Source organism: Vanessa cardui, chromosome 1 (genome assembly GCF_905220365.1).
Source record: "Vanessa cardui chromosome 1, ilVanCard2.1, whole genome shotgun sequence".
NCBI lineage: Eukaryota > Metazoa > Arthropoda > Insecta > Lepidoptera > Nymphalidae > Vanessa > Vanessa cardui.
In genome coordinates this window covers 8,571,885-8,597,766 of record NC_061123.1, presented here as the reverse complement: position 1 = coordinate 8,597,766, position 25,882 = coordinate 8,571,885, and the positions used below count along the sequence as shown (strand labels likewise).

Here is a 25,882-nt window from a genome sequence, read left to right as displayed (position 1 = left end):
GAGATAAGAACTTGGTGAACGGAATTAATCTTGGCTTTTGTGTCCGGAGTCATCAACATATTATCGAACCTTAGCATTTTATTTAAAATATATTACAATATTTTGATTATATTTTTTCAATCGTTATATACTTATTATATTTAAACATGTAAAAACGAAAATATGTGTACCTACTGTTAGAAAAAAGCATAATTCGTATGATCATAACAAACATCGTTATGATCGAATAAATAACTCTGAATCAAATATTTGATGTACTTAAAACAAGAAATAACAAAGAAGCTAAGAAATTTTAACATCAAAGACGATTAAAGACATTTTCATTATGTTGATGACGATATTTCTTTTTCTTATAAATAATCTTATTAATAACTTCGTCGGTTTGCTCTTCAAACAATATGATTCCTCCGAAACCTTTTCTTCCTTGAGTTAAATTGCATTTCCGTAAACACAATGAGGAGGACCGCTTGACGGCTCAATCTATTCCCGATTGCTCTATATCCGGTATAGTGCGGGAAATCTGATAGGTTTCAGTTGGATGGATTCGGCACCAATGTTTTGTAATTTACGTTGACAAAATAGAGATAGCGATTTGTCAATTTTTAAAGATACACATTTTCTATTGTTGTTTTGAAGAGCAGAAAAATGAATTAGGGAAATGATCAACTTGAAAGCTTTGGTATATATGCCGTTCATGTTTACTTCGCCCTTTGCGGTCTAGTCTACTTTTCAAATATATGTATATTAATTTATTTACCTTCCACATAGAAGATCATAGCTGTAAAATATTTGTTTTACAGTGGCAGATATAGTAGAAATTTTTTGGGAGTACATGTTGGTAGAACCGTTTGACTAACACTTTAATTTGGTCTTTAAACTACAAATGATTTTGATGGAGTAAAAATCGCATTTTGCAAGGTATTGTTGCCGGTAAAATAAATTAAAAAACACTATAGTTTCATAGCTCTACTTAGATTTTATCCAATTTGTAGTAAAAACAGGCAGCGCTATAACAAACACAGGGTACAAAATAACTCGTCCCGCAAAAAACATAACTTCGTGTACCCAATTTCAGAATGACTAAGCTGTTTCATAACAGTTTTAAGCAATTAACTCTACTTTCCGTGACATACGTTTGCAAAAAGACTAAGTTATATGTTTAAAGAAAGTATTCTAATTTTATTTCGTAGCATTTGAAATATTTAATGTAACTAGTATTATATATATATATTTGTGATACAAGAATAAAACAGATTTACCAGCTTTTATCTCAGGTACATACAATAATGTGTCAAATTACATTGATAAAATTCACACTGAACAAACAAATACTTCAATGAATGTTATCAACGATCGTATTACACGCTTGCATCCGATAAAAGTGATAAAGACGAAAATGAATCCAAACGAACGCCATAGTATTATTTATTATTATACCTACATATATTTTCCTGTTCAAATATCCTCTAAGATAAAAAAACCACTTGCTAAATTGTAATTAGGACAATCTTAAATTTGAACTAGTCTTTATCATAAGATTTTGGTTATATACGTACTTCGAGGAAATTTATCCAATTCCATTTCAGGCATAAATTTGTCAGTGGTAAGATCACCAAAATTACATTCGTTTTAACCTTATAGGCAGATCACGTAGATCCTAACTAAAGTTTTACCCTGGGAGGCGCCGCTGAATATTTAAAGTCTAATGGCTAGCGAATAAGGCTGCATATTCCGAGGTCCTGATCTGGGGTACCAGGTCGGGTCAATATATTCGTTAAGTTTTTTGTTACTGTCCTGATGAAAAACCAAGCCCGTACTCTCAAAGACTAGAATAAATTTGCTGCCATTACCTTCAGGATATTATTGATAAAGTACGCATTCATGTGTTTTTTAACAAATACACTAACTCTATATGTGTGAAATATTTGTCATGTTATTTTGTAAACCAACTTTACCAATAATAGATATTTAAATCGACCTATTATAGTGGAGTGATGTAGATTCGAGTCAGGATCCCCCAATTCATCACAAGTTACAGATATTTATTCAGCAAAGGACATTACGAGATGTTACCGTTATACAGCAACTTTTTCTTTATCTCTTCAAGGATGTATATAAACCTCACCGAAGTTTTTCTCATTCTGTAAATTACGTAACTTATATTAGACTGATATTGATTTTATGATAACCGTATTAACAAATGGCTATAGAAAAACAAATGATTAGAAAATTGGAATAGTAAATAAAAATATGGAAATAAAAGGCGTTGCTATTTTTTATTTTATTCGTTGCTCTAAAAAACTGATTTATTTGCTACTAGTTGTCGCCCGTGGCTCCGTTCTCTATGTAGGGGTTGGCCATCTGGTGTAAGTCCTAAAACAATAGTCTATGTCCTTCCTCGGATTTCAAACTTGCTTTATTAATTTCACAAAATTCTGTTCAGTTGTTTGGCCATGAAAGAACAATGGACAGACATACAGAGTTACTTTCGCATTTATAATATTAGTAAGATCACATTGCTTTTTAATTTCAATAATTTTCTTTAAAAATCAAAAATTTAAATACTATACGTACACTCATAAGCCACATACAATGCTGATAAACCAAATAGCTTTTACTATATTTTTCCTTCTATTTGGTTATTCAACCGAAAACATGATAAATAACTATTGAGATAATGAAAATCAATTTGCATTGTTTCCTCCATGAAAGTAAATGTGGGTTGAATAAATTCGTGCCCCTGCGAATCGGAGTGGATTTTCTCATCTTAATTCGATCTGCTGATGAGCCGAGAAGGCCCTGTGGGTAAGCACACAGGTTAATTTTAAGTGGCAGATTTCATTTCTATTTTCATATTTCATTTCTTGAAAAGGGCACGTAATTAATAAATAAACAATAGTCATACATCATAAGGCTATAGTTACGCACACTTTTTTAATAAAAATTACTAATTATTATATAAGAATTATTTACAGGATTTAATTGATAATATGCAAATTAAAAATAGCTACTGTACAATGTACATATCTTGCGCGCGTAGAATTGCGGCATGAACACTAGCAGCATTTCCCCGTTGAATAGGAATTCCAATTCGCTTAGTGGAAAAATTACTAGTTCTCCTGTCACTAGTGGAGGCAATAAGAGTTTTTATGCACTCGTAGTAGTTCCCTTTTCTCCTAAAATAATTATGTATGAATGTATAATGTGACAATAGTGTCTCAGTCTGAGTTACACTGCCTGACATGACCTTTAATTCTTCGGATAGGAATCACTGAAATGAGTAACTTTATTGGTCTCTACTTGTTAGGAAAATCAAGATACTCCTTTTTACTTCTTACACTAATCGAATAATTCGTAATTATAGTTTAATTCAAACAACATGTACATTAATTGGCTGTAAAATCGAAACGACACTCTTTCGAGTCTTTTAGAGTCGTCACTGAAACGCTTAAAGCGTGTATAATTAAAAAAAATATCATGAATTTCATAAAAATTCTAATGAATTTCATTTTTACACGTGGTATTTTAAATAATACATATGTATGTAGTTAAGTAAGTTGTTTAAAAGATAACTGTAAAAATACTATAATGTATCTTTTATATATGTATAATTCATACAAAATTAATTAAGTATCAAGTTCTTTGTTTGTGAATCCTTAATGACAGTCTGCCGGCGAGCCGAATGCAATTGTTCTATTACCTCCAGCGAAATAAAAACCTGAGGGCCGTCTATAGTACTTCATTTCAAAGCGTTCACGACCTACTCTTGCAGTTCATTATGATAGCGTAATAGTAGCTCGGAAAATTCTCTAGACAAAAGACATTTCGAAAATTAAAAGTCGTTGGATCGGCCGCGTCTCACAGAGTGATGGAAAGCGGTATATCGATGACGTATCGGTATAAATTATTCAATAAATTATTTAAGACTAGAATATAAATAAATTAACTTAAATAAAAAAATATTTGTTTAGTTAACGCTTTAAACAAACATTTAATGTATTATGTGTAAATGAGGAGTTTATCTATATTATCTAAATATGTGGTAGGCCAGCGTTAGTTTAATAGTTCATATATTATTTATTATTACAAATATTATAACTAACTACTGTGGCTATGTCATGAGAATGAACTTTATATTAAATTACAAGTTTTTACATATTAGTTATAATAATTCATAAGAACTTCATTAAACTTATATGTTTGTCGTAAATCTGGAACAAACTTATTACTAAAGTAGAGAGGTTATATAGCGACAATTGTTCTCTTGTGTCTACAAGTGAGACTAGGAGACTGGCAAAATGCCAATTCTTGTAAAGTCGATAAAGATATGGTAAAAAATCTAAAGCACAACGGTTTTGCGTCTGTGATGGTTTACTTTTTAAGTTGATGTATGACGCACGATTCAATAAAATATGTACATACAATATTCATGCCCTTAGAAATATAGACTACTGTTAGAACAAAAATAAGTGTAACTAAGAATAATTAATTTTAGGTACGATTTATACGGGGAGCAAAATTTGCGATGACCAGCAAAGCTAGATAGTTATAGCAACAGGAAACTGGCAATTTCCGCAAGACTATATATGTATGTATTTAACGCCATTCGATCCTTTTCATATATAGATGAAAAGTCGCAAAGGAACCGACTGTGAGAAAATGTTCTAGAAATACAAGAAACAACAGACAAATGTTTCTATTGATGACTATATTATTCTTAAGAAAATTAACACGTAAAAATATTAAAAATCCGTAAAATTACTTACAAATTAGTTACAGACTTAATTTACCAAGCTGTTATATTTAGTCTGCGCCTCGAAGTTGCACCGCACTCTGTTATACAATGACTTTTAAATTAAAATATAAAAATGTATTTTTAAACGAGGTGGCTACTTGTACTCATTACGAAAGTGACTACTTATTTAAAATTACTTTCATATCTAATAAATGTGAACAAAGGATAGGCTTTGTCTGCGTTTTTGTTATTATATTTTTTGTTTTTTTAAAGTAGGAAAGAAAATAGGTGCTCTATAGGTGCTCTATTTACAATAAGACAATTATTTTGAAGGTGATACCCTGTTAGCTTTGGGATCAAATTTAAATGTGCTAATTTTTCTTTTTTGTAATACACGTTATTGGTATTTTTCTAATTAATATGATTCTCATATAATGACGTCTTAAAGTCAATACTAGCCGTATAGTATGTATAAGTAAGAAGTTTAGGCGCTATGCTGGCCATATAAGCGTTATACCACGACTTCTTGACGGTTTTTGTTACACGTGATGCCCATAAACCAAGAATCGTTGATTTTTGGTGATAACTTGGAAGATGTATAAAAGAAGACTCACTTGGTTATGCAATGTACGAATATATGAATTTCACGAACACTTTTCTGCGAGAACGAGTTTCACACTATGTAATACAGACACACGATTATAGGTACTTATTTTAATTTCATGGATGTATGTATTTCGAAATTTGCAATTAATTATAATAATCAGTCGAAAACATATTGTCTTAAATATTAATCTGAATAAAACATACAAAACACTATCGAGAAAATCAAGTATTTATGTAAGTTATGTCAAGGTTTGCCTCTCGAAGTTTTTGTTCAGTGATCAAAAGAGGTCCATTAAGCTCAATTCACCGCTATATAAAAGAATGCCGACCCATGCTCTGAACCGGAAGAATCGATTTCAATCTTCTGAACTATTTCGCCACTAAACTGAACGTACTGTTTATTTTGTACGTTATTTAATTTAATTATTTAAAATACAGGCATCCATATATTCCTTTTTTTTTAAATCGTTATAAAATGTACTATGACGTAAGTTAGACAAAAGTATTTAATGATAATTCACTCTCGACCACGCAAAGAAAGTAGTTAAGTAACACAATTCGCAAGTGAGATTCTCCAATTATTTTTAGTTTTAATAATAATTTTCTGTTCTCGAAAGTTATTAATATGTCATATTTTTAATTTAATTCAGTGTAACTTTCAAACTTAATCCAATATGTTATACTCCGGAGTAGTTTTATTTTAAACCTTTTGTACTACCCATTGTTTTGTCTGTCACTGAGTCATTAGTCGCTTCAGCTGGGAATCACCGCGTAGCGTCGAGTCTTTATTTCAGCCACATAACAACACTACATGACTACGTCCACCACTAATGTGTATTCCACTTTAATCTCTATTGTGTATGCAATAAGAGTCACAGTCGATTAGAACTTTGTCAATGTCTACTTTGTTCTGAGAGAAAGATAGCGTCCATTCTTTACTATGTTTTTCTTTTGACTCATTTTATATTCATATAGTTTGGTATTACATATCTCTTCGCTGTGGAAGTAATATTGTATCTTTGGACAATATTTGTAACCAAGATTAAAACACAGTACTTATTCAGTCTGTATTCTTCCTCTAGATAAATTTACTTTACAAAAGAAATATTGTATATATATACTTTATTCTTTTTATGAAAAAACTTGGGTCGGTTGTTAAAATCTTTATTGCTTTATAAGATTTTCTTTATCTCTCAGCTCAATTATAAACATGATATGTATAATGGTTATATTTTTCGACTACAAAATATATCTCGTAAGTATTTATAAAATAGTCATGTACGTGTGTTTCACGTACAAATGATTGGATGTTATGAAAGGATCCGAAACTGTTGTCCTCGGATGTTTGCTGTTGTGTCGGGATGCGGGAATATGAAAATGTTTCCTGATGTTTGCCCAACCGTGTTAAGTTGATTTATTGTAGGTGCCTCCCACGTTGTAGCTCGATAAGAGAAAAGGAATTCTTCAACTGCCACTAAAATATGTTTTAATGTAAATATAGCGTTTCTTTGTAGTCTTCAATCAATGGTAGAGTTACTTTGTTGTCTTCTTTCCTCTTGTCTTGACTTTATACTGTTGTAATATTCGTTATTTCATTACAGGAAGTCCCTTAGATTTCGTTTCCATTACTTTCGAAGTAATTTGTTTCGCCAATCCAATTTCCAGTCAATCAAATCTAATATCGAGTAAATAAAGTATCATAAAGAAGCCTTCGATGACCTTAATAAATTCTATCACCGAGCAAAAGCTTAGATGTTATATAAACGGCACTGCTATCAAGTATTCACCCATGAATTCTATCAAGCACGGACCCTTCAACACGCTATCGGAATTCGGAAACCTAGAAAGGTTTGACAAGACCATTATGCGAATCCATCCCCTACGCAGGGTGTTACGCATGCGCGACAGCCGACGCGCCGCCCGCAGTTGCTTCACCACACGTCACCCGTGCACACGTTACCAGCTACCACTCTGCCGCAGTTGACGCAGTGACGTTCGATAACTTATCGACAATCGAAACGTGTTGAGGTGTTGTGTTACGGATGTGATGAATGCGGTGAATGGATTGCGCCCGTGAACGACTTGCTCGGATGTGATGTAAGTTTAAGTGTGATGCGCATGTTGCTTGTATGTTCGTACGGTTGATGTGATACTAAAGTTCAATTATTTCGTAATACATGTGGAATTGACAGGGGTGATGTTGACGTAAGAGTTAATATTCAGTCGATCGGTTACATATGGGTCGGATTTCTGAAGGGCAAATGTTTCAGGTTTTGTTTTAAAATGGTTTGTTACCTACAAATACTTTCCTTAAATTTACATCCGTAGAGAACTTGTTACCAATGTAAGTATTACAGATTTTTTAATATATTCTTATTCTTTATGATTGTCCTTCATTAAATTGTACATTTTTTGAAAAGTATGACGCAAATCGAAATAAAACTTCACTAAGTATTTGTTTCGTAACCCTGACCGATTTAATGTGACATCCTAAGAATTTCCTTAAAAGGCATTAATGTCGAATACCACTTATGGGATTTCGTGAAAAGGGTTTACTTTGACATTTTATATGTGTTTGTAGATTTTTACTCATAAAAAAGCGTACCCTGTTTTACGTACTAAAGTATATAACTATGATATTTATTTGTATTAGTATTATTACTTACTAGTAATTTGCTTGTGGATTCGTATAACTCTTTTAATTAGTATTTTTAGTACGATACGACTATAAAAAAAACGTGAAGGGTTGAAGTCAAAGAGTTACTTTTAATTCACAAATATAAAAATATTTACAATACTTAAAATTGATCTGATATTTGAAACGATAACAGCATATCAAGATTAAAATAATCTTGTTTTATAATATTATATATTGTGTTTTCAATTTAAAAGTAACTTTTTATTATTAGCGTGAATGGACTATAGGTGTATAGCTAGCATTTTGACGCTGTAAATTACATGAAACTTATTTTTTAAAGTAGACCGTTTTTAACCGGCATACAAATTTCGAGATTCATAGCCGTTTTCCTTTCCGATATAGTATCTTGTCTATAATATATAGTCAGTCAGATAATGTAAACTATAAACTTCTAGTTTTTAACCACTTAATTATGAAAATGTATAGCGTGTATACTTTATATTTAATTTTTAAGAGCCACTTCCATACCCCGATTATACAATATTATTTTATTTATAGATATCATTAGTTTGCGTACGAAGTTATGCAACTTTTAGACTCGTCTGGTTATTTCAGTAAGTGTTATTGCTTGCACCGTTCTGTTAAACGATGCATTTAATATTATATTTTTGTATAGTTCTTGCAATCTGCGAGCGCGCGTGGCCTTTATTTGTGTTTGTAACCGTAAACACATAATTGCGTTAGTGTGTGTAACTGACGGAGCGATCAGTAGCGAGTGAGCCTTCACTCGGGTAACTTGTCTTTATTGTTTCCGCGTCACTATTGTTCACGAAGTACGGTCAGCATGTCAAATCTCAAATGTGAAAGAAAACGTAAAGTAATTCATAGCGAGGTAAGTTTTTTTATTTTTATACTTGTTTTTTGATATTTTTGTAGTTACCAATGTGTAACTTTACTACTATTTGCAGGGACGCGCCATTATTGCCCGCGTGTACCACTTTCTTCAAGGAGAGTATAATTTTATGAAAGCGAACAATATGGATCATTGCGATTTGAGTCCTTTGGCTAATATACGAAAACGTACCGCTGAAGCTACAGGGTTTAGTGAACGAACTGTAACTACAATATTGAAAGAAGAAAAAGAGCTGCCATCTACTTCTGCAAGTTTTACTTCACCTACGAAAAAACGACGTAAGAGAAATAACAAATTTAATTTAGACAACATGAATCTTGAAATTATTCGAACTACTGTGCAAAATTTCCATATTGTAGAAAAGCAATTACTAACATTATCAAAATTGCAATCAGTTTTGAGAGAAAAGATTGGGTTTGAAGGATGCTTAAATACATTACGTTCGATATTAAAGAAATTAGGCTACAAATGGAGAAAAATTGGGAACAACAGAGAAGCATTACAAGAAAGACATGAAATTCAACTTTGGCGATTAAATTTTTTAAAAAAGATCTTTCAGTACCGTTCGGAAGGTCGTCCAATTGTATACACTGACGAAACATATGTTTTGACTTCTCACGTGCGGCAAAACACCTGGTTGCCTCAAAACAATGACCCCAAAGGCAATAAACAGTTTACAAAGAAACTGAGCACAAAGTAGAACTGTATGATTTAATTAAAAAGAACAAGGACCGTTTTATAACATTTAAAATAGATGACTTTATAAGAAAAATAGGTTTCGAAATCTTAAGACTCCCTCCGTATCACCCAGAGCTTAACCCGATTGAAAATATATGGGGTATTATAAAAAACCAAATTGCCTCAAAAAATATAGGCCAAACCATGACCGTTGTTCAAAATTTAATAGATGAATGCATAAATAATATAGACCAAACCACCTGGCGAAATACATGCAAGCACGTTGAAAAAATTGAAACAGAATACATGAAGTATTTCGACTATGATTTCCAGTTTATTATAAATGTAAGTGAAGATGATGACAGCGACAATGAAAGTGAAAATGATGACAGCGACAGGATAGAAATGTTTGATGAAAATAGTAATATTATTTAAATTATTTTGTTATTAGTCGAGATGTTCCAGGGGGAGTCGAGATGGCCCAGTGGTTAGAATGCGTGCATCTTAACCGATGATTGCGGGTTCGAACACAGGCAAGCACCGCTGATTCATGTGCTTAATGTGTCTTTATAATTCATCTCGTGATCAGCGGTGAAGGAAAACATCGTAAGGAAACGTGCATGTGACAAATTTCATAGAAAATCTGCCACATGTGTATTCCACCAACTCGCATTGGAACAGCGTGGTGGAATATGTTCCAAAACCTTCTTCTCAAAGGGAGAGGATGCCTTTAGCCCAGCAGTGGGAATTTACAGGCTATTGTTGTTGTTGTTATTTTGTTATTAATAATAACTGAACGAACTTTTTATTTTGTGTATATTTTAATTTTCTACCTGTAATTATTTATTATTATTAATGTAAATTAAAAGTTATTTTAACGCTTTTGTTTATTTTTCATTTTGACCACTCCTAATAAATAAATAAAAAATATATATTTAAAATATAAAAATAGGTAATATCCAAAATTAATTTATGGATTTTTGATTGCTAACCGTACGCACGGTCGCTTTTACGCCTACATTGACGCGTATACAGATTGGTCACTCATACAACTAAGGGCGACGCGCACTCGTAGATTGCAAGAACTATATCAAAAACGTCCTACGTGGCAGGGTCTAGGAATAAAGGTGTTTCTTTTTTGATGAATAAATAACTTTGCAGGAAGATAACATAGTAATCACTGAAAAGAAAATCAAATGGATGAACCTTATCTTAAGAGTATTAGTTAACCTAAACTTCTAAATAAAGAACGCACAAAAGTGGAAACAAATGGATATTTTACCTGAAAATGTTATTTATATGATGCAATTGTCACTGTTCCTTCACGATGACTCCGAATAATTCAAGTCGTTTATAAGTTGGCCAAATTCTACTCAAATCAGTGGGTAACGTAACAACAATAGTGTTTTTGCTGGTAGAACGTTCACTTAAACTGAACTTTGCACACACTAAAGGTTGCTGCATGTCTAATATGTGTTATAAAAGATTGAATGTTTGCGCTTCCGATGCTCCGAGGATGAATTATTAAAATTCGATATGATGTTACGCGATTTAATCGACGTAATGGATATTCGAACATATATTGAACACTTGTTTTTTGATATTATTTTTAAATATATATTTTAGCTTATAAAACATTCCACCACATTTAAATATTTAAATACCAATAAATCATATAGATCTGTTTCTTTAAAATTAATTTATGTATGTGATTTATTTAGATTGGATTACAAAATATTACTTTAGTGAATTGTATATTTCTTCCTCTTGCTAGGCTGCAAATGTAATGCTAGTTTAAACTGTAAAAAGTAATAATCTTTGTAAAATCTATTTTTGCTCGTGTAATACGGTCTCAGTCTTTTCACCCCAACAGACAAAAGAAAAGTACGTGATCCCAATTACATAGAAGCTAGATATTTCTGTATAAACCGTATACATCGTGGTGAGTCAGCATGCGAATGGTTTTTGATTATTCTATAAAATATCGTTATTGCATTGGTTATACCTACATTTCCCTGCGATGAATAGTATAAAACAAATAAAACAAATATTGATTTATATAGAGTATTAGGTAACTTATACTTAAATGTATACATATATAATAAATAATTAAGGTTCAAGGTTGTCCTTGGTAGGACATTTTAAATCAATACGTACTAAACGGACGATGGGAGGTAAATTAGTTATATCTATAAAATTTAGATATAATAATTAGAACGTCAAAAATTTGAAGATAGATTTAACATCACTTTATTGTTAATGCGTTCCCACATTTAAGACAATATCCTTGTATCATCACTGACTTTTCGTTAATATAACATAGAAAGACATTTTGAATTTAATAATAAAATCCGTATGGAAAATATTCCAGATAAGACCCTACCAATTTATATATATGATTTCAATTTAATAATTAAAATATATATCGCAATGAATGATTGCACGATGACTCATATACTAGTCACTAATGGCGTTTGAAGGGGCGCTACCCTCTAATCCGAATTACGAATCGAATAGCGAGGGGTAAAACTTGAGGGTACCTCTGCGGTCCACTGGAGAACGACGTAAATATTATCACGACGCAAGGATGATTGTTCATCTTGTTTCTTGGATTTATTCTATGAGTCATGTAATTTATATAGTATAAATATGTTAAATATTATTAGCTACAATTCCTGAATTGTTTTTCTTATATATTGGAAATTGTGTAGTGAGTTTTGTTGGTTTGTTGCTTATGGCTTATTGAAATTTGTAATAAAGATTCTAAAACACCCAAAATAAATACGAATATGGAGTTATAGACGATATATAGAATTATGTCGTGTCTATTGGTACGTTTATCTGTAACAAAGGACAAATGTACGTAATTCAAAGTGTACGTGATATTGGACAAAGTGTAGGTTTGCGTAAACAATTATAATTGAACATAGATATAGTTGGAATTAATTTATTGTTATAAAATGTTTGTTATATTAATCAAAATATATAATGTCGTGTCATGAAAACATTAACGTAGTTAATAAAAACATGTATTAACTATTCGAAACCAAAATTATTATTATTTTTAATATTAGTACAGAATGGTATATCTTTTTATAAACGGTCTTTTGATAGTAGTGGTGATAACTTTTATCTAAAAAAATAAACAGAAAAGAACAGTTAGTGCCATTTAAAAAACGCTTTGAGAAATACTTCATACGAGGCTATTGGCAGTGCTAGGAGATACCGGTTGACCTAGAAAGCGGGAAATTTGCATATCGGTAATACCGCTGTATAGATTGCAGCCTGTTCTGCGGGTCGCCTATTTCAAGTTACACTTTAAGTATTGGTATCTATAACATGATCTCCATTATTATCATCAAATTAAAATAATTTTAAATTAAGAATACTTTAAAAAATAACAATTACTATTAGTTCGATATTTGGAACATTAAACGCGATATTCAATTTCGATTCTATATACAAAAACTCAGTATCATAATAACATTATAAGTGTATATAGGTGATGTAAAAGCAAATATTATTTATTTAATCTAGTTTTATCCTTAGACAAGTTACGTACCTCAGATGATGTATCAGTTAAGTTCTGAAAAACTGCAGTGCCAAAAATGTTAATGCATTTATCAGTCTCGACCTAATTCGTAGCAAACTCCTCCTCATCCTCCTCAAGTCTCAAAGAGTTTTAAATCACTTATCTGAGATATATGGTTTAAACCTTCTTGTGTGAAGGAGAACGAAGCTTCGACCAATATGCTTGCTGCACTGCGGATTGGCCTATATACTTATGTTTTAGTACTTATTTAGACACATGCATTTTACCTTACGATATTTTCCTTTAACACTGAACACGAGAGGAATTTTAATCACAAAACTACTCGATAGGATCAGTAGTGCTTTCCATTTTGTTATATCGATTAAGTTGTCTCCGTTTATTAAGATATAAATGAACAGTGAAATATAAAATTTTATCAATGCACAACATAATTATGATCATAAGCGGTCATAATTTCGTTGTGAATTTGTAATGACTTTATAAACGCTGGGTAAAAGGTTTAGCATTAGTTCGGCTATTTTCAACCTTCTTTTGTTTCCACATTTTACGGTCTTATTATTTATGTCAATTTTAATAAAACATACTTTTTAAAAGCCGGAATATCCAACGGAATTAACTCCTTTTAAAACTGAAGTATTATCATCGTTCGTAAATCAGAGGAGAACGTGTAAAAATAAATTTATAAAGCTTGAGTTCGAGGATAAATTTTAAAAAGTTTGACTTTTTTCTATTCATGAACAACCTAGATTTGAAATAAGGCTCTTCATGCCTGGGACCATATAAGTTGTCCTGTAGATAAACGGTGTAGTTCATGATGATAATCTCATAACAGTGTATGTAGTTCGTTCATTTACTTGTAAGATTAATTTCAATGTTCAACCTTCGCTCTGAAAAGGGTAACATTCTAAGATAGTGCTCTCAGTTTAAACAATATATTGTATTGTAGAAAGCGTTCGTAATGAATGACTATGTAGAAACATGGTGATGTAAATTTAATCATTTAACAAGAAACATTAGTTCACCTAACATTTAGGTTGATATAACTCTATACCCGAGAATTCAATGAAACATTGAATTATGAGCCGTCATGACCTAACAATTAGAACGGTTTTTCTAAATTTTTAACGTACGGATTAATACTTATATACATTACTTATATACTTTTTCAATTGTTTTATATAAAAACGTGTGTTTTATAAATATTTCAAGACAATGGTAAAATTCAAGAACCTTTACTAGGGCTAATTACTTATTAATTTTTTAATTAATTAATTACATTACATCCATTGTTAATCTATTATTTTACTTAAATAAAATTTGTATAAAATATTAAACTTTTAAGGAAAAGAGCATTTAATAAATATGATAATAATATAATTTTAAATAACAACAGTTTTTTTTATCTAAACTTTACCCGCAGACCCCTTTTTCAGCGGCCATCTTAGCGGCGAGCTTTTATTTCAAGTGCATTTCCTTGTAAATCGCTTGGAAATTTTAATGCCATTGACTTGTTCATTCTGGCTCCTTTAATGCCCCGTACTTCGCCCGACACGACGACGTGGTAACTACAGTGCTCATGTTTGTATAATCTGTGGACATGTATAGTAAGTTTTTAATGTTTAGGTATTTATCATGTAAAGTTTCTCACTTGATAGTCATTATATTTATAACTTTTTTCTTAAAAGTATTAGTATTTTATTATGGAATGGCAATTATGGTAATAATTAACGAATAATAGTGGCTTCAATATATCTTATAATTTGTAATTATAAAAGTATGAATATGAACGATATTAAGCGACTAAAATATTCTCAATAGCGGATATATTGTTTAATATACTTTAATTAATGATGCATATTAATGGCGTGAGCGAGGGTAAAGCAAACATCTCTCAACGTTGGCGGGTCGTGGTTCGACCCTCGTGATTGCGGAGCTAATGACTCAAAACATACCAATTTATTCTTATCATCGCCAAAATTCAAACAGGATCCCTGTCTACTTACTTACATTGGAGTCATCCGTTACTAATGAAGCTGTTATGATAACCTCTCATTTTGTACATATATTTTGTGTTATGGTGCTGTTTTCGTTTACAAATTTATATATGTTTTAAATTTGAGAATTGAAATGAAATTTAAAATTTCATTCAATCTTCATACCTTTCAAGCTTCGCAGTAATTGTTTTATATTAAAATTCATACTAAAATCGATTTCGCATGTAGTAATAAATACTGAAAAACCGTTCTATCAGCGATCACTCAACAACACTCGCCAAATAAGGCTAATCTCGAGGTTTTTACTAGGAGTCATTGAAGAATTCCACTATCTCTACTTGCCATCATCACATTCACGATAGTAGTTGCGAAGTTTTAAAATGATACGACATTCAGCAGCTCTGAATGTCTTTTGTGTCTGCGTATTCTTTTATTTTCTCATCATTTATTCTTTCTCAGGTGCGCTGCAAGAAATATTTTAAAGGGATAAGCTCAACTTTTTTATTAATTTTCTTGCGACTTTATCTCTGTAAATCATTTCTGGGCCATAATTGTGTTAAATGAGTAAAAATATTTATTTATTGATTCTTTAAGTATACTAAGATGTATGACTCGACATTAATTTTTTAATCCTTAACCTGAATTTAAAGAGTATAGTTAAGAACGGGATACAGAAAAAGTTGACTTAAACTAAAGATCACAGGTCCCAATTCGCCCAGGCTTTACTGAGTTTTTATATTTTAACGTTGAAGGAAAGAATCGTGAATAACCTTGTATGTGTGACATGAAATTCTGCCTCATGTGTATTAGCACACTCACACAACTAATACAGCTTGTTGAAACAAGCTACTTACTTTCTTTACTTCTTAACAGGTATATATCCTACCTGTGGAATGAGAGTAAATGTTAATCACATACTTACTTAATGTTACTTTAGTACTAAAAAAGCAATGAAGTTGTAAAAAGATTTAAAAAAGCCGTTTTAAATTAAGATTATTTACAGTACTTGATTATAACGAAAATTGATTTTAAAACGAATAAAAACGACGTATTATGGTAAACCCCGTTCAGTTTATACTATTAATTACACGTATTAATGTTTCGGTAATAAATACGGTTCATTATAGTAATGCGAATGTCGTAGGGTCGGCGTGAGCTCGCGTCAGTCCACTTCGGCGACCAGGATAATATGTCGCACACTGGTAGAGCTGCTACATAGCATTGTAAGAAGTCGATTTATGTGTCACAATATATCAGGATTAGTTGTTCTAGTAGATAAACCAAAACGGTAACATTAAGAAGATCTTACATCCAATTCATGACGGACGACTGTAATATATATTTGACTCGTTGACTCATGGGAGAGATTAGTATTCGAAACTCTGGACGCAGACAGTTTATAAACCCATTTTTCTTCTGTGCCGGCAACACGCCAGAGCTGTCGTGGCTTATGATGTAGCTTTTACATACATGGTTGGCCGGACATGCATTTTTTCTTCCCGTCTGCATATTTTTCGTTAAATGTTTTCAACGACAGATATAAAAATATGGGAAATATATAATTGTTAGTGATGAAAAAAAATAAAGTTTCGTTCAATTTGATAATCATGCGAGGATAAGAGTAACTAATTCTTGTGTAAATATATTTTTAATAAATAAATATACCATGTTTACTAGACCACATCTGATTAAACAAGCGATTATCGTACACTTAACCGGACCTAGCCAGTTTACTCCACAGCCATGTGTATCAACCGCACGATATGCCCTACGATCGTTAACAGGGTCATTGACTGCACTGCGGGGTTGGCAAACAACCCATTTCGATTGAGCTCAGTTCTCTATTCTGCATATTATGTGCTCCGTTTATATTAGTCGATCGACTCTTGAGCACTAGTCGAGACAGTCTTAAGGTATTGCCCCATTTACAATTAAATGGCACGAATTCGTCTAGATTTAGGTACGATTGTTTAACGTAACGAATACAGGTAACTGTATGGTTTGATGGTACTCTTCGTGGCATTTTATTAACATGCTTAAAAAGTTATTATATAAGTTGGAGAAATTGGGGCGCCTAGTTGGGTTGATACAATTTTTATTATGTATTTTCTGTTAGTCTGGTTTTAACCAATTTACAATGTTTCTTGTTTCAGAAAAATATACAGATAGTTATTTTATAATTTTTTTATATTATTACATTTACGTTTAAATTTAGCTTGCACAGATGTAATATAATTAATAATACACAATTTGTAATTTACACGAGAATGTCAGTGTCGAAATTGATTCAAGAAATGTTAGATTGTTTTAAGTGTTATAAGTTACTTCTAAGTGTTTTGTTTTGTGTGACATAAAAGCTATTTCGCCGTAACGGAATATCACTTGTCTAGTTGTATTAAGTAAAATATTTGTATTTGCTAAAGTGAAATTTAGATTTATATTATCCTGTACATATTTATTTGGAACAAACAGAACTTCATACCTTTTGTGAATATAAACAAAGTATATTATTTATATATAAACACTTTTGTAGTATGGTGTTTGGGTTCCATTATTTAGTTGGTTTGTGAACTTAAATATGGATAAGGTTCATAATCGCGAACTTGTTGATTGCTTAATTCTGAGTAACTGTTATTTTACTGACCCTCCAAAGTTTTTTATACAACACTAAACTTATTAAAAATAATCACCGCTTTAAATGTAGGTAGCACTCAATGATAAGGTACATAAAAATACGCTATTTAAAAAATGTACGTAAAACAATTGCTTTTTTGTGTGTGCTAGGAAACATATATATATTCCAAAAAAGAAAACTGTCTCAAATAAAACGCTTATTTATAAACGCCCTAATCTAAATCTGACAATTTACAATTTGACGTAGAAGTGACGCCTATATTACTTTTATGATTGTTATTATTTCCTTTCTCATCCTTATTACAATCCATCTTTCCCACCTTCATTTTTTGAAAGCATGACAGGACTATGTTGTCTAACCAATTAATATCAAAGAAAATCAAACAACATGGACAAATGGAATGGACATGGACTTAAGTTTGGAATTCCTTTTACCAGATGTAATTATTCTGTATAATGAATATCGTAACAGGTTGGCGAAAATGATGATCATTAGATATTTAGGGTTTTACTTGCTGTTGGGCATTGTGCATGCCCGTCTCGGTAGGTGCCTTCTACTCATAACATATTCTCACACTAAACAGCAATAATTTGTAGATTAAGAGGACGAGTGAGTTAGTGCAACTACATGTCCAACAGACGTAACATTTTAGCTTCCAAAGTTGTCGGTGTATTGGCGATGTAAAAGAGGATTGATATTTATTATTATCTGTGGACAATGGTTGGGTATAACTACCAGATGGCCCATTTCCTCGACCACTTACCTTTTTTTTATAAAATAAATAGGACACAACTCCATAGTACTTTGGTTGCAGTTCTATATAAAAATAATAACTACGGGATAATCGTTTCATTCCCGCTCGCACGGAAGCAATATGGCGTTGACATATCTATGTGTGGAGCTAATCTCCACCCGGCACTGCATTCGTTTAATGCGGAATACTCGCACAATTCCTTTTGTTCTATGCTCTGCAAAAAAAGTAAAGTATTAGACATTCTTTAGGAATAAGCTAACGTAAGAATAGAGAATTTTCTAGATAGTGGATCGTTTTCAACTTATATTATGTTGAAAATATTTAATTTACAGAAACTTGCGTAATAAAGTGTAACTGGCGTTGGCAAAGGATTGCTTTTTTATTTTCGTTTTGAATTAAACTTTGTTACTTATAGTAATGACAAGTAGTCTTCGAAGTTACAGTAATTATAAATGTACAATTTTCTTTTGTATAATCGGTTTAAGTGAATTGTGTTAAAATCGGCTATGTAATCCAATGATATTTATTTACATTAATTTAAAATCTTAATACAAGGCCTGTATTTTATATTTTAATAAACTATGAATTATATTTAGTGTTGTGTAACTTATGTTATTTTTCTCTTATTTTCAGGTAAGTATTTTTAATATGAAGCCAACAAACCAACCCCAAACGACAGTACACTTCGTTCTCAGCTCGTAGGTAATGTACCTTACACGAAAATAATCTAGGAATTATGTTCAAGGCTTGAGTCTCAAGCTCAGTAAAGCGCTCATCTATTCAATCTTATACAGTAACCGTTTCTTGACCTCTCCTAAGACTGCATTATATCCTGTAATGAGTTTTTATTTTAAATTAAGATTAAGATTGATTAATATTATAATATATTGATTTAAATGTCTATTTTGAAATACTGGCTAATGTCTCGTGATCGACATGTATTATTATTGTTTTTTTGGAAACATTTATCTGATAGAATTATCACAGAAAATTGTTTTTTGTGTGGTGACTATGTTAGAAAATTAACGCAAGCGTAAACAAGCACTTTATAAAGTTTCAATTTAGTTGGATGGACGAAGCTTAAATGCATAAAATCTAAACAACATCAAGTAATCGTTTGCTATATGCAAACGATATATGTATATTGTGAGTGAAACTGAATAAAACACAAAACGAAATAAATATATATTATATTATATGTATTTTTTTTAATTCTAAAATGTCGCTCAGATTACAGTGCAAGAATTATTTTATATATATACCTAATGCAGTTATATCGATATGTAAAGCTAAGATAAATTACTAACTCACCTAAAATAGACAATAAAATATGTACTGGTACATACATTAATATGTATCACAGACACGTATAAATAAAAATGTAATTAAATTCAAGTCATTCATTCGTCTCGTATAATTCCTTACATTATACGTACATTGTATAACTCGAAGGGATTATTCACATCTCAACGACACAAGCTACACGTCATCCCACCCATTCCCCCCTACTCTTTCTTCCGCTTTTCACTCGTGTATCCTATTTTCAAGTCTCGCCAGTAAGAAATAAGATTTTTACACTTTATTAGACAAAAACGTGATTCTTATTTTAAAAGTATAACTGAGGCTGGAGTAATAAAATAATGGTTGTCCCATTATTTTTTCCCTCATCCGATTTAAACCTGTGGGTATGTGTTTAAAATAAATGTTATATACATGATACCCATAATATATATGGCATAAATAAGATATGTTAAATTAAATACTCCCAGAAAAAAGCTGATGTTATTGTAATAGTTTATAATATTAGAATTCAAGTTACCGTACACGTTGGTTATACGTATATAGTACGTATAGAAGCTTCCAGTTTAAATACCACGCGCTCTAATCCTATTTTGTACATAAATGTGTATATAAATTCAATAAATTGTAACTGAATGGAAAGTAACTATCAAATTAAATAGTAAGTATTTTGAGTCTTCAAAATATGTAATTTCATTATTTTCGAGACGAAGTTTTATAGTTATTCCTTACAAAATGAATAAAAATACGGATTAATAAAACATATCACTTACCACAAATATACATGTTAATATGATAACGCTATGTGATTAAAATACATGTACATGTTTTGTCATGTATTCAGCTCCAAGTATCACGTTATTTGTATGTTAAATATGAATATTCTGCACAATATCTTACAGCTACGATCTCTCGGATCGCGAGCACCGAGAGGAGAATTGAAAATGACTACAGAATATTCTCTTATAGATTGCGAACATATTACAATGGATTTTCATTGATATTCAGATTTCAAAAATATTTATTGTTGTTTTTATTTCTAAAGAATAATTGAACGGTGAGGTACGAGTAAGTATTATTTTTTGCAATTTTATATATAATTTTTTGAGATGTATTTTGTACATTACTAAATTTTTTAGTACCATATATTTTACGTTTAGGTACCTATTTGTACAATACATGATTAAATATAATATATGTGATTTAATAATGTAAACGTATAAACATTAATGCTTCATAAATTTTGTCATAGGTGTATTCGGGATTTGTAATTTAACGTGTCGTGGCTCCTTTGAGAAATTTATTGTGCGTATAGACAATATCGGGCGCAGAGGCGCGTCGTAATGCAAAGTAAATTTTGTGCCTCGTTCATGTTTATTGGACATTTTGTACGAACGACGCGTTACCCTCGTATTTTATAAGATTTGATAAGTATATACTCCGTGTATTCTATTCGTTCGTGTTTTAATGTCCTAACTTATTTAAAGAAAATTGTTTTCTTTGTCAGTACATTTTTCTCGGTACGGCAATAAAAGTCATCGAGTCAGTGGGTTGGTTTTTTATTATACTGGCATTCGTATGTAAAAGAAAAATACATTGGCCGTACTGAAATTTAAAACAGCTATAAAAATCGGTATTAATAATTATTTATGATTAAGATTACACAAGATTTTTATTGTTGATGATCAAAACTCCGCTTTGTAATTAAGTTAATTACTTTTATTTATGAAAGCAGAAATTCGATTCGCACGTCTTAGCCCATTTTACTCAAGTACTACTTAATGAGCTTTTCTGCAGCACTCGCTAAGAAGTTTATTGGATTTGATAGAAATTAAAAAATAATCAGTGGCGAAAGAGTTAGTAAATCCGTCGTTGTATCGCCAAAAAGAAAGGCAACATTCACGAAAGAATTTATGACGTAATCGGTTATTACTTATCTGGCAATGTTTTGCTTTGTCTGTGAACAAAATAACGTTATTAATGATGTGGACTCTTAATGAGGACGTTTATTGGGGATAAACATTTCATTAGGCTGTCGTGTTTCTCTAACAGTGTTATTTACCTACACATATGTTGTTGGTATATATTACACAGATATTATGAATACGATGATGTAATTAATAATAGTTTCTATATATGTATTCTGTATACCTAGTCATCATGGTTGTATAATATATCTTTGTTAATTTTGTTGTTGTTTATTGTTTTTGGTTTTTATTCAAATATGAATCTCTCTCAAAGATAATTTAGTATATTTAATATTCTAGTATATATTTTCTCCAAGCCCTTTTTGACATTTTCATGTTTGATTTACCTAAACGCATTAAGATACGAGATGGCTTGACCTGTAGATTGCTAATACGTATATGGGTAAGCGCCATTGATTTTTCATGTGATTAATTTGTGTTTTTAATTCATCTCGTACGGTCTCAATGATGAAAGAAACATTTGTGAAAATGCCTGCATATGTCGGGTAAAAATCTGGATCACGTGTGTTTGTGTATTCACGAAAACGCATTACAGTAACGTCGTGAAATAAGCTCTAAAACTTAGAGAGTGTGCTTCAGACCAGCAGAGGAATGTTATTGTATATAATACAAGTGGACATACGTTGCGTATATGACTAAATCATGTCTAGTATATATGTATATGAAATGTTATGTTTAATGACTTTCAGTTATGTACTTAACATATCAAACATGACTTTGTAGAAAATTGGTTAATTATTCATAGGGTGGTCAGAAATACAACGCTCTATATTCAATGGTGACCTTTTAACATAACTAATTGATTTTTAATTAATGATTAAGTTACCATGAGTGAAATGATTAAGACACCGGATCCGAAGGTTTATCAATTAATCAATGCGACGCACGGGTAAATAATTCATCTTACAAAATTTTTGTTATATAAAAAAATATTTTAATACAGTCAGTATCAACTCAATCGATCTTGCCGCCTCTACTGTAATGCAAAAAACGCGCCTGTCGCCCTCTGAAATTAATAAAAATAACTTATAATATACCAACAGTTACATTAAATAAAGAAAATAGGATATTGGTTAGTTATTTTTTATATATTAGATAGGAAATGCTGAAAATATGTTCTTTAACTTTATGCATTAGAATAAGTAGTCACTATGAGACATTTTCAATTTTATTCAAAAATTTAATTTAATATAATAATTTAATAAAAAACTATCGACCCATATCAATTCTTTCTTGTTTTTCCAAGTTATTTGAAAAATTAGTATATCCCATAATATCTAACCATGTTGGCCGTTTTCTTACAAGTGCCCAGCACGGTTTCAGGAAAGGTCTCTCTGTCGAAACCAATTTATCAGTTTTTATTTCAGACCTGTCACGTGCTATTGATATGGGACAAGAAATCGATGCAATTTATACTGATTTTAGCAGTGCATTTGATAAAGTCGACCATGTCTTATTGCTAAACAAACTAAAGCACTATGGAGTAGAGGGATCTTTATTAAAATGGTTTAAATCTTATCTAGACATGCGACCCCAATGTGTTGCTGTCAATGGTTTTGAATCAAAAACGTACTATGCAACATCTGGGGTACCACAAGGATCTCGGGCCACTATTATTTCTCGTGTTCATAAATGACATCACTAATGAAATATTGCATTGCAAAAGCTCATTATTTGCTGACGATTTAAAAATTTATAGAACTATTAATGACAACAGAGATGCCCTACTGGTTCAAGAAGATCTAAACAGGATATCTACCTGGTGTAATGAAAATAATATGACTCTTAATGTTAACAAATGCTTTTTCATAAAATATACTAGAAAGAAAAAACCACTTGTGTCTAGTTACTCTATTTGTAATAAAATATTACAAGAGGTTACTGAAATAAGGGATTTAGGAGTCATTATTGATAAAAAATTAACTTTCACATGTCATATCACTAAAATAGTTACGAAAGCAGCTCGTGCTCTCGGGTTCATTAGGCGCAATACCAAAGGTTTCTCTCAAGCTACAAAAAATATATTATATAATGCATTAGTACGCAGCTATCTGGAATTTGCTTGTGTTATTTGGAATCCCACTTTTAATATCCACTCTCAACGAGTTGAAAGTATACAGCGTGCTTTCACGAGAAGTCTCGCTTTTTCAGCCAGTGGCATCTCCCATAGGCAGCCATATAATCAGCGATTAACATGGTTTAGGATGATATCTCTGAGGGACAGACGAACAGTCCTCGAATTGTGTTTCTTATATAAAATTCTACATAACAGTGTTAAATGTACTAACTTAGTCGAGCGTATATCTTTTTCGGTTCCGAGTAAATATCCAAGAAACAAAATTCGTAATATATATTGCATATTCCTAAAACAAGAACACAAATGGGAAATCAAGCACCTATCGCAAGGTTATGCATGAATTACAACACCATTAATAAAAATATACCTGGCATTGACATATTTAGTGATTCCTTGAATGCTTTTAAAAGAAAACTTTTCAATCATTTTAATTAAATAATTTTATCTTGTTTAATTTCTATTTAGGTATTTACTATTAGGTTTTAATTTTTCTAATTTTATATTAAATAAATTTAATATATATGTATAATTGTTCCGTGTCGAGTTGTTTGCGAAAGTCATGTACGCTAGTTATTGATATAGAGTATATATTAAGAACATGATTGTCTACTACTGAAATTATGTAAGTGTGTTAAATATATATATTGTTAGCGTGCTCAAATAAATAAATAAATTTCGTGTTTCTTTAAGTTTTGGCAGTGTTAAATTTTCTTTATGATTACGTTGACTTAATAAACAGTTTATACCAAAGAATGTAAAACATATAATTGTGTAATTCTGAACAATTTCTTGACAGAAAATCGAATCCATTCTAATTTTCCCGACACGGGGTCGAATTAAATAAAACGGCTCCAACAGTTAACAGCCAGACCATCGAAGCAGTTATTATATGCTACGTATAATTATGTAAGTCCATAAATTTACTCGTAAGTTTAATTTCAATGCTAAACCTTTACTTTGAATTGAAACAGTCTGAGATAGTGAGAGTAATTTCAGTTTAAACAATTTATGGCGCCGTCGAAAGCATTTGTAATGAATGACTATGTACAACATACAATGTACATTCATTTCGTGGTGATGTAAATTTAATCAGGCACGACGCACGAGAGCAAACAATGTCAAATTGCAAGCTCCAGACTGATCCTCATATTTTTTTTGACAGAAAAACTTAGTTACCTTTTAATGACCTTACTCGGGTTTAATACAGGGGCGTTAATATACGTATTAAATTAACCATTAGACCAGCTATGTCTAGATATTAAATTTGTTTTTGTATCGTTCGAACAAAATAACGAGTGATATTTAATATTTTTACGAACGAAGCTTTTCACTAATGCTAGTATCTACTTAATATCCGTCATGGGTTTTATATTACGAAAAATATTATTATTTGAGTATTTTTATGTAAAAGACCGACAAGAGTACCGAATAAAATAACGACTTAAGTTGAATCTCGTTTGTTAATGCTCAAAAAATTCTATCGCTTTAAGGTTTCTGTGATTGTTTTACTTTTGATGAATGAATGGTCAAAAACTTAATGACCCAATTTTCGATTTAGCTTTTGTAATCGATTTTCACTTACCCTTTAATCGATTTTTTTTTGTATCAATAAATAATTTATGAATAAAATGTTATTTATGATTGTACCTAATGGGTAATTACGTCAGTAAAAAACGGTTTCTAATAGAACTCAGGCATTTACTCAGATCCAAGAAACATTAAAGAAAGTATTCTATATTGTAATATCGTAGATCAAATTCACACGACTACATGAAAAGCATCAATCAGTCCAACTTTATACTCAATAAACTAAAATTAATTTAATTTAAATTGGAGACGTTTTAAAATTCATTACAATAAAAGCTAAATAAGGAGCGTAATTAGTGTAAAAAATTTAGTCCATCGTTCCCATTAAAGTCATATACTAAATTAAAATAAATGCTTTAGATGAAATTTCTAACCTGAATATCTAAAACTAAGCGCTTAACTCAGTGCATGCTTAACCCCCTTAG

At 31.1% G+C, this 25,882-nt stretch overlaps 2 protein-coding genes across 13 annotated transcripts in view; both read left to right on the top strand.

Moving 5' to 3' along the window:
- LOC124533731 (protein lin-10-like) overlaps positions 1 to 25,882 on the top strand; it is a 125,847-nt gene that overhangs the window by 59,306 nt on the left and 40,659 nt on the right. For 2 of the 12 annotated variants that reach the window (XM_047109249.1, XM_047109215.1), the window contains exon 1: positions 7,280 to 7,438. The exons of 8 other annotated variants lie outside the window; for them this stretch is intronic. The gene's annotated coding sequence lies outside the window, so the exon portion shown is untranslated. Of the gene's footprint in view, positions 1 to 7,279; positions 7,439 to 7,498; positions 7,686 to 25,882 lie in introns of those variants that run through there. 2 more of the 12 variants (XM_047109204.1, XM_047109259.1) reach the window with 2 other exon arrangements.
- LOC124543289 lies at positions 8,661 to 9,592 on the top strand. The gene is made up of 2 exons (XM_047121498.1): positions 8,661 to 8,871; positions 8,948 to 9,592. The coding sequence occupies exons 1-2, from the start codon at positions 8,824 to 8,826 to the stop codon at positions 9,590 to 9,592; spliced, it is 693 nt and encodes a 230-aa protein (XP_046977454.1). The 5' UTR covers positions 8,661 to 8,823.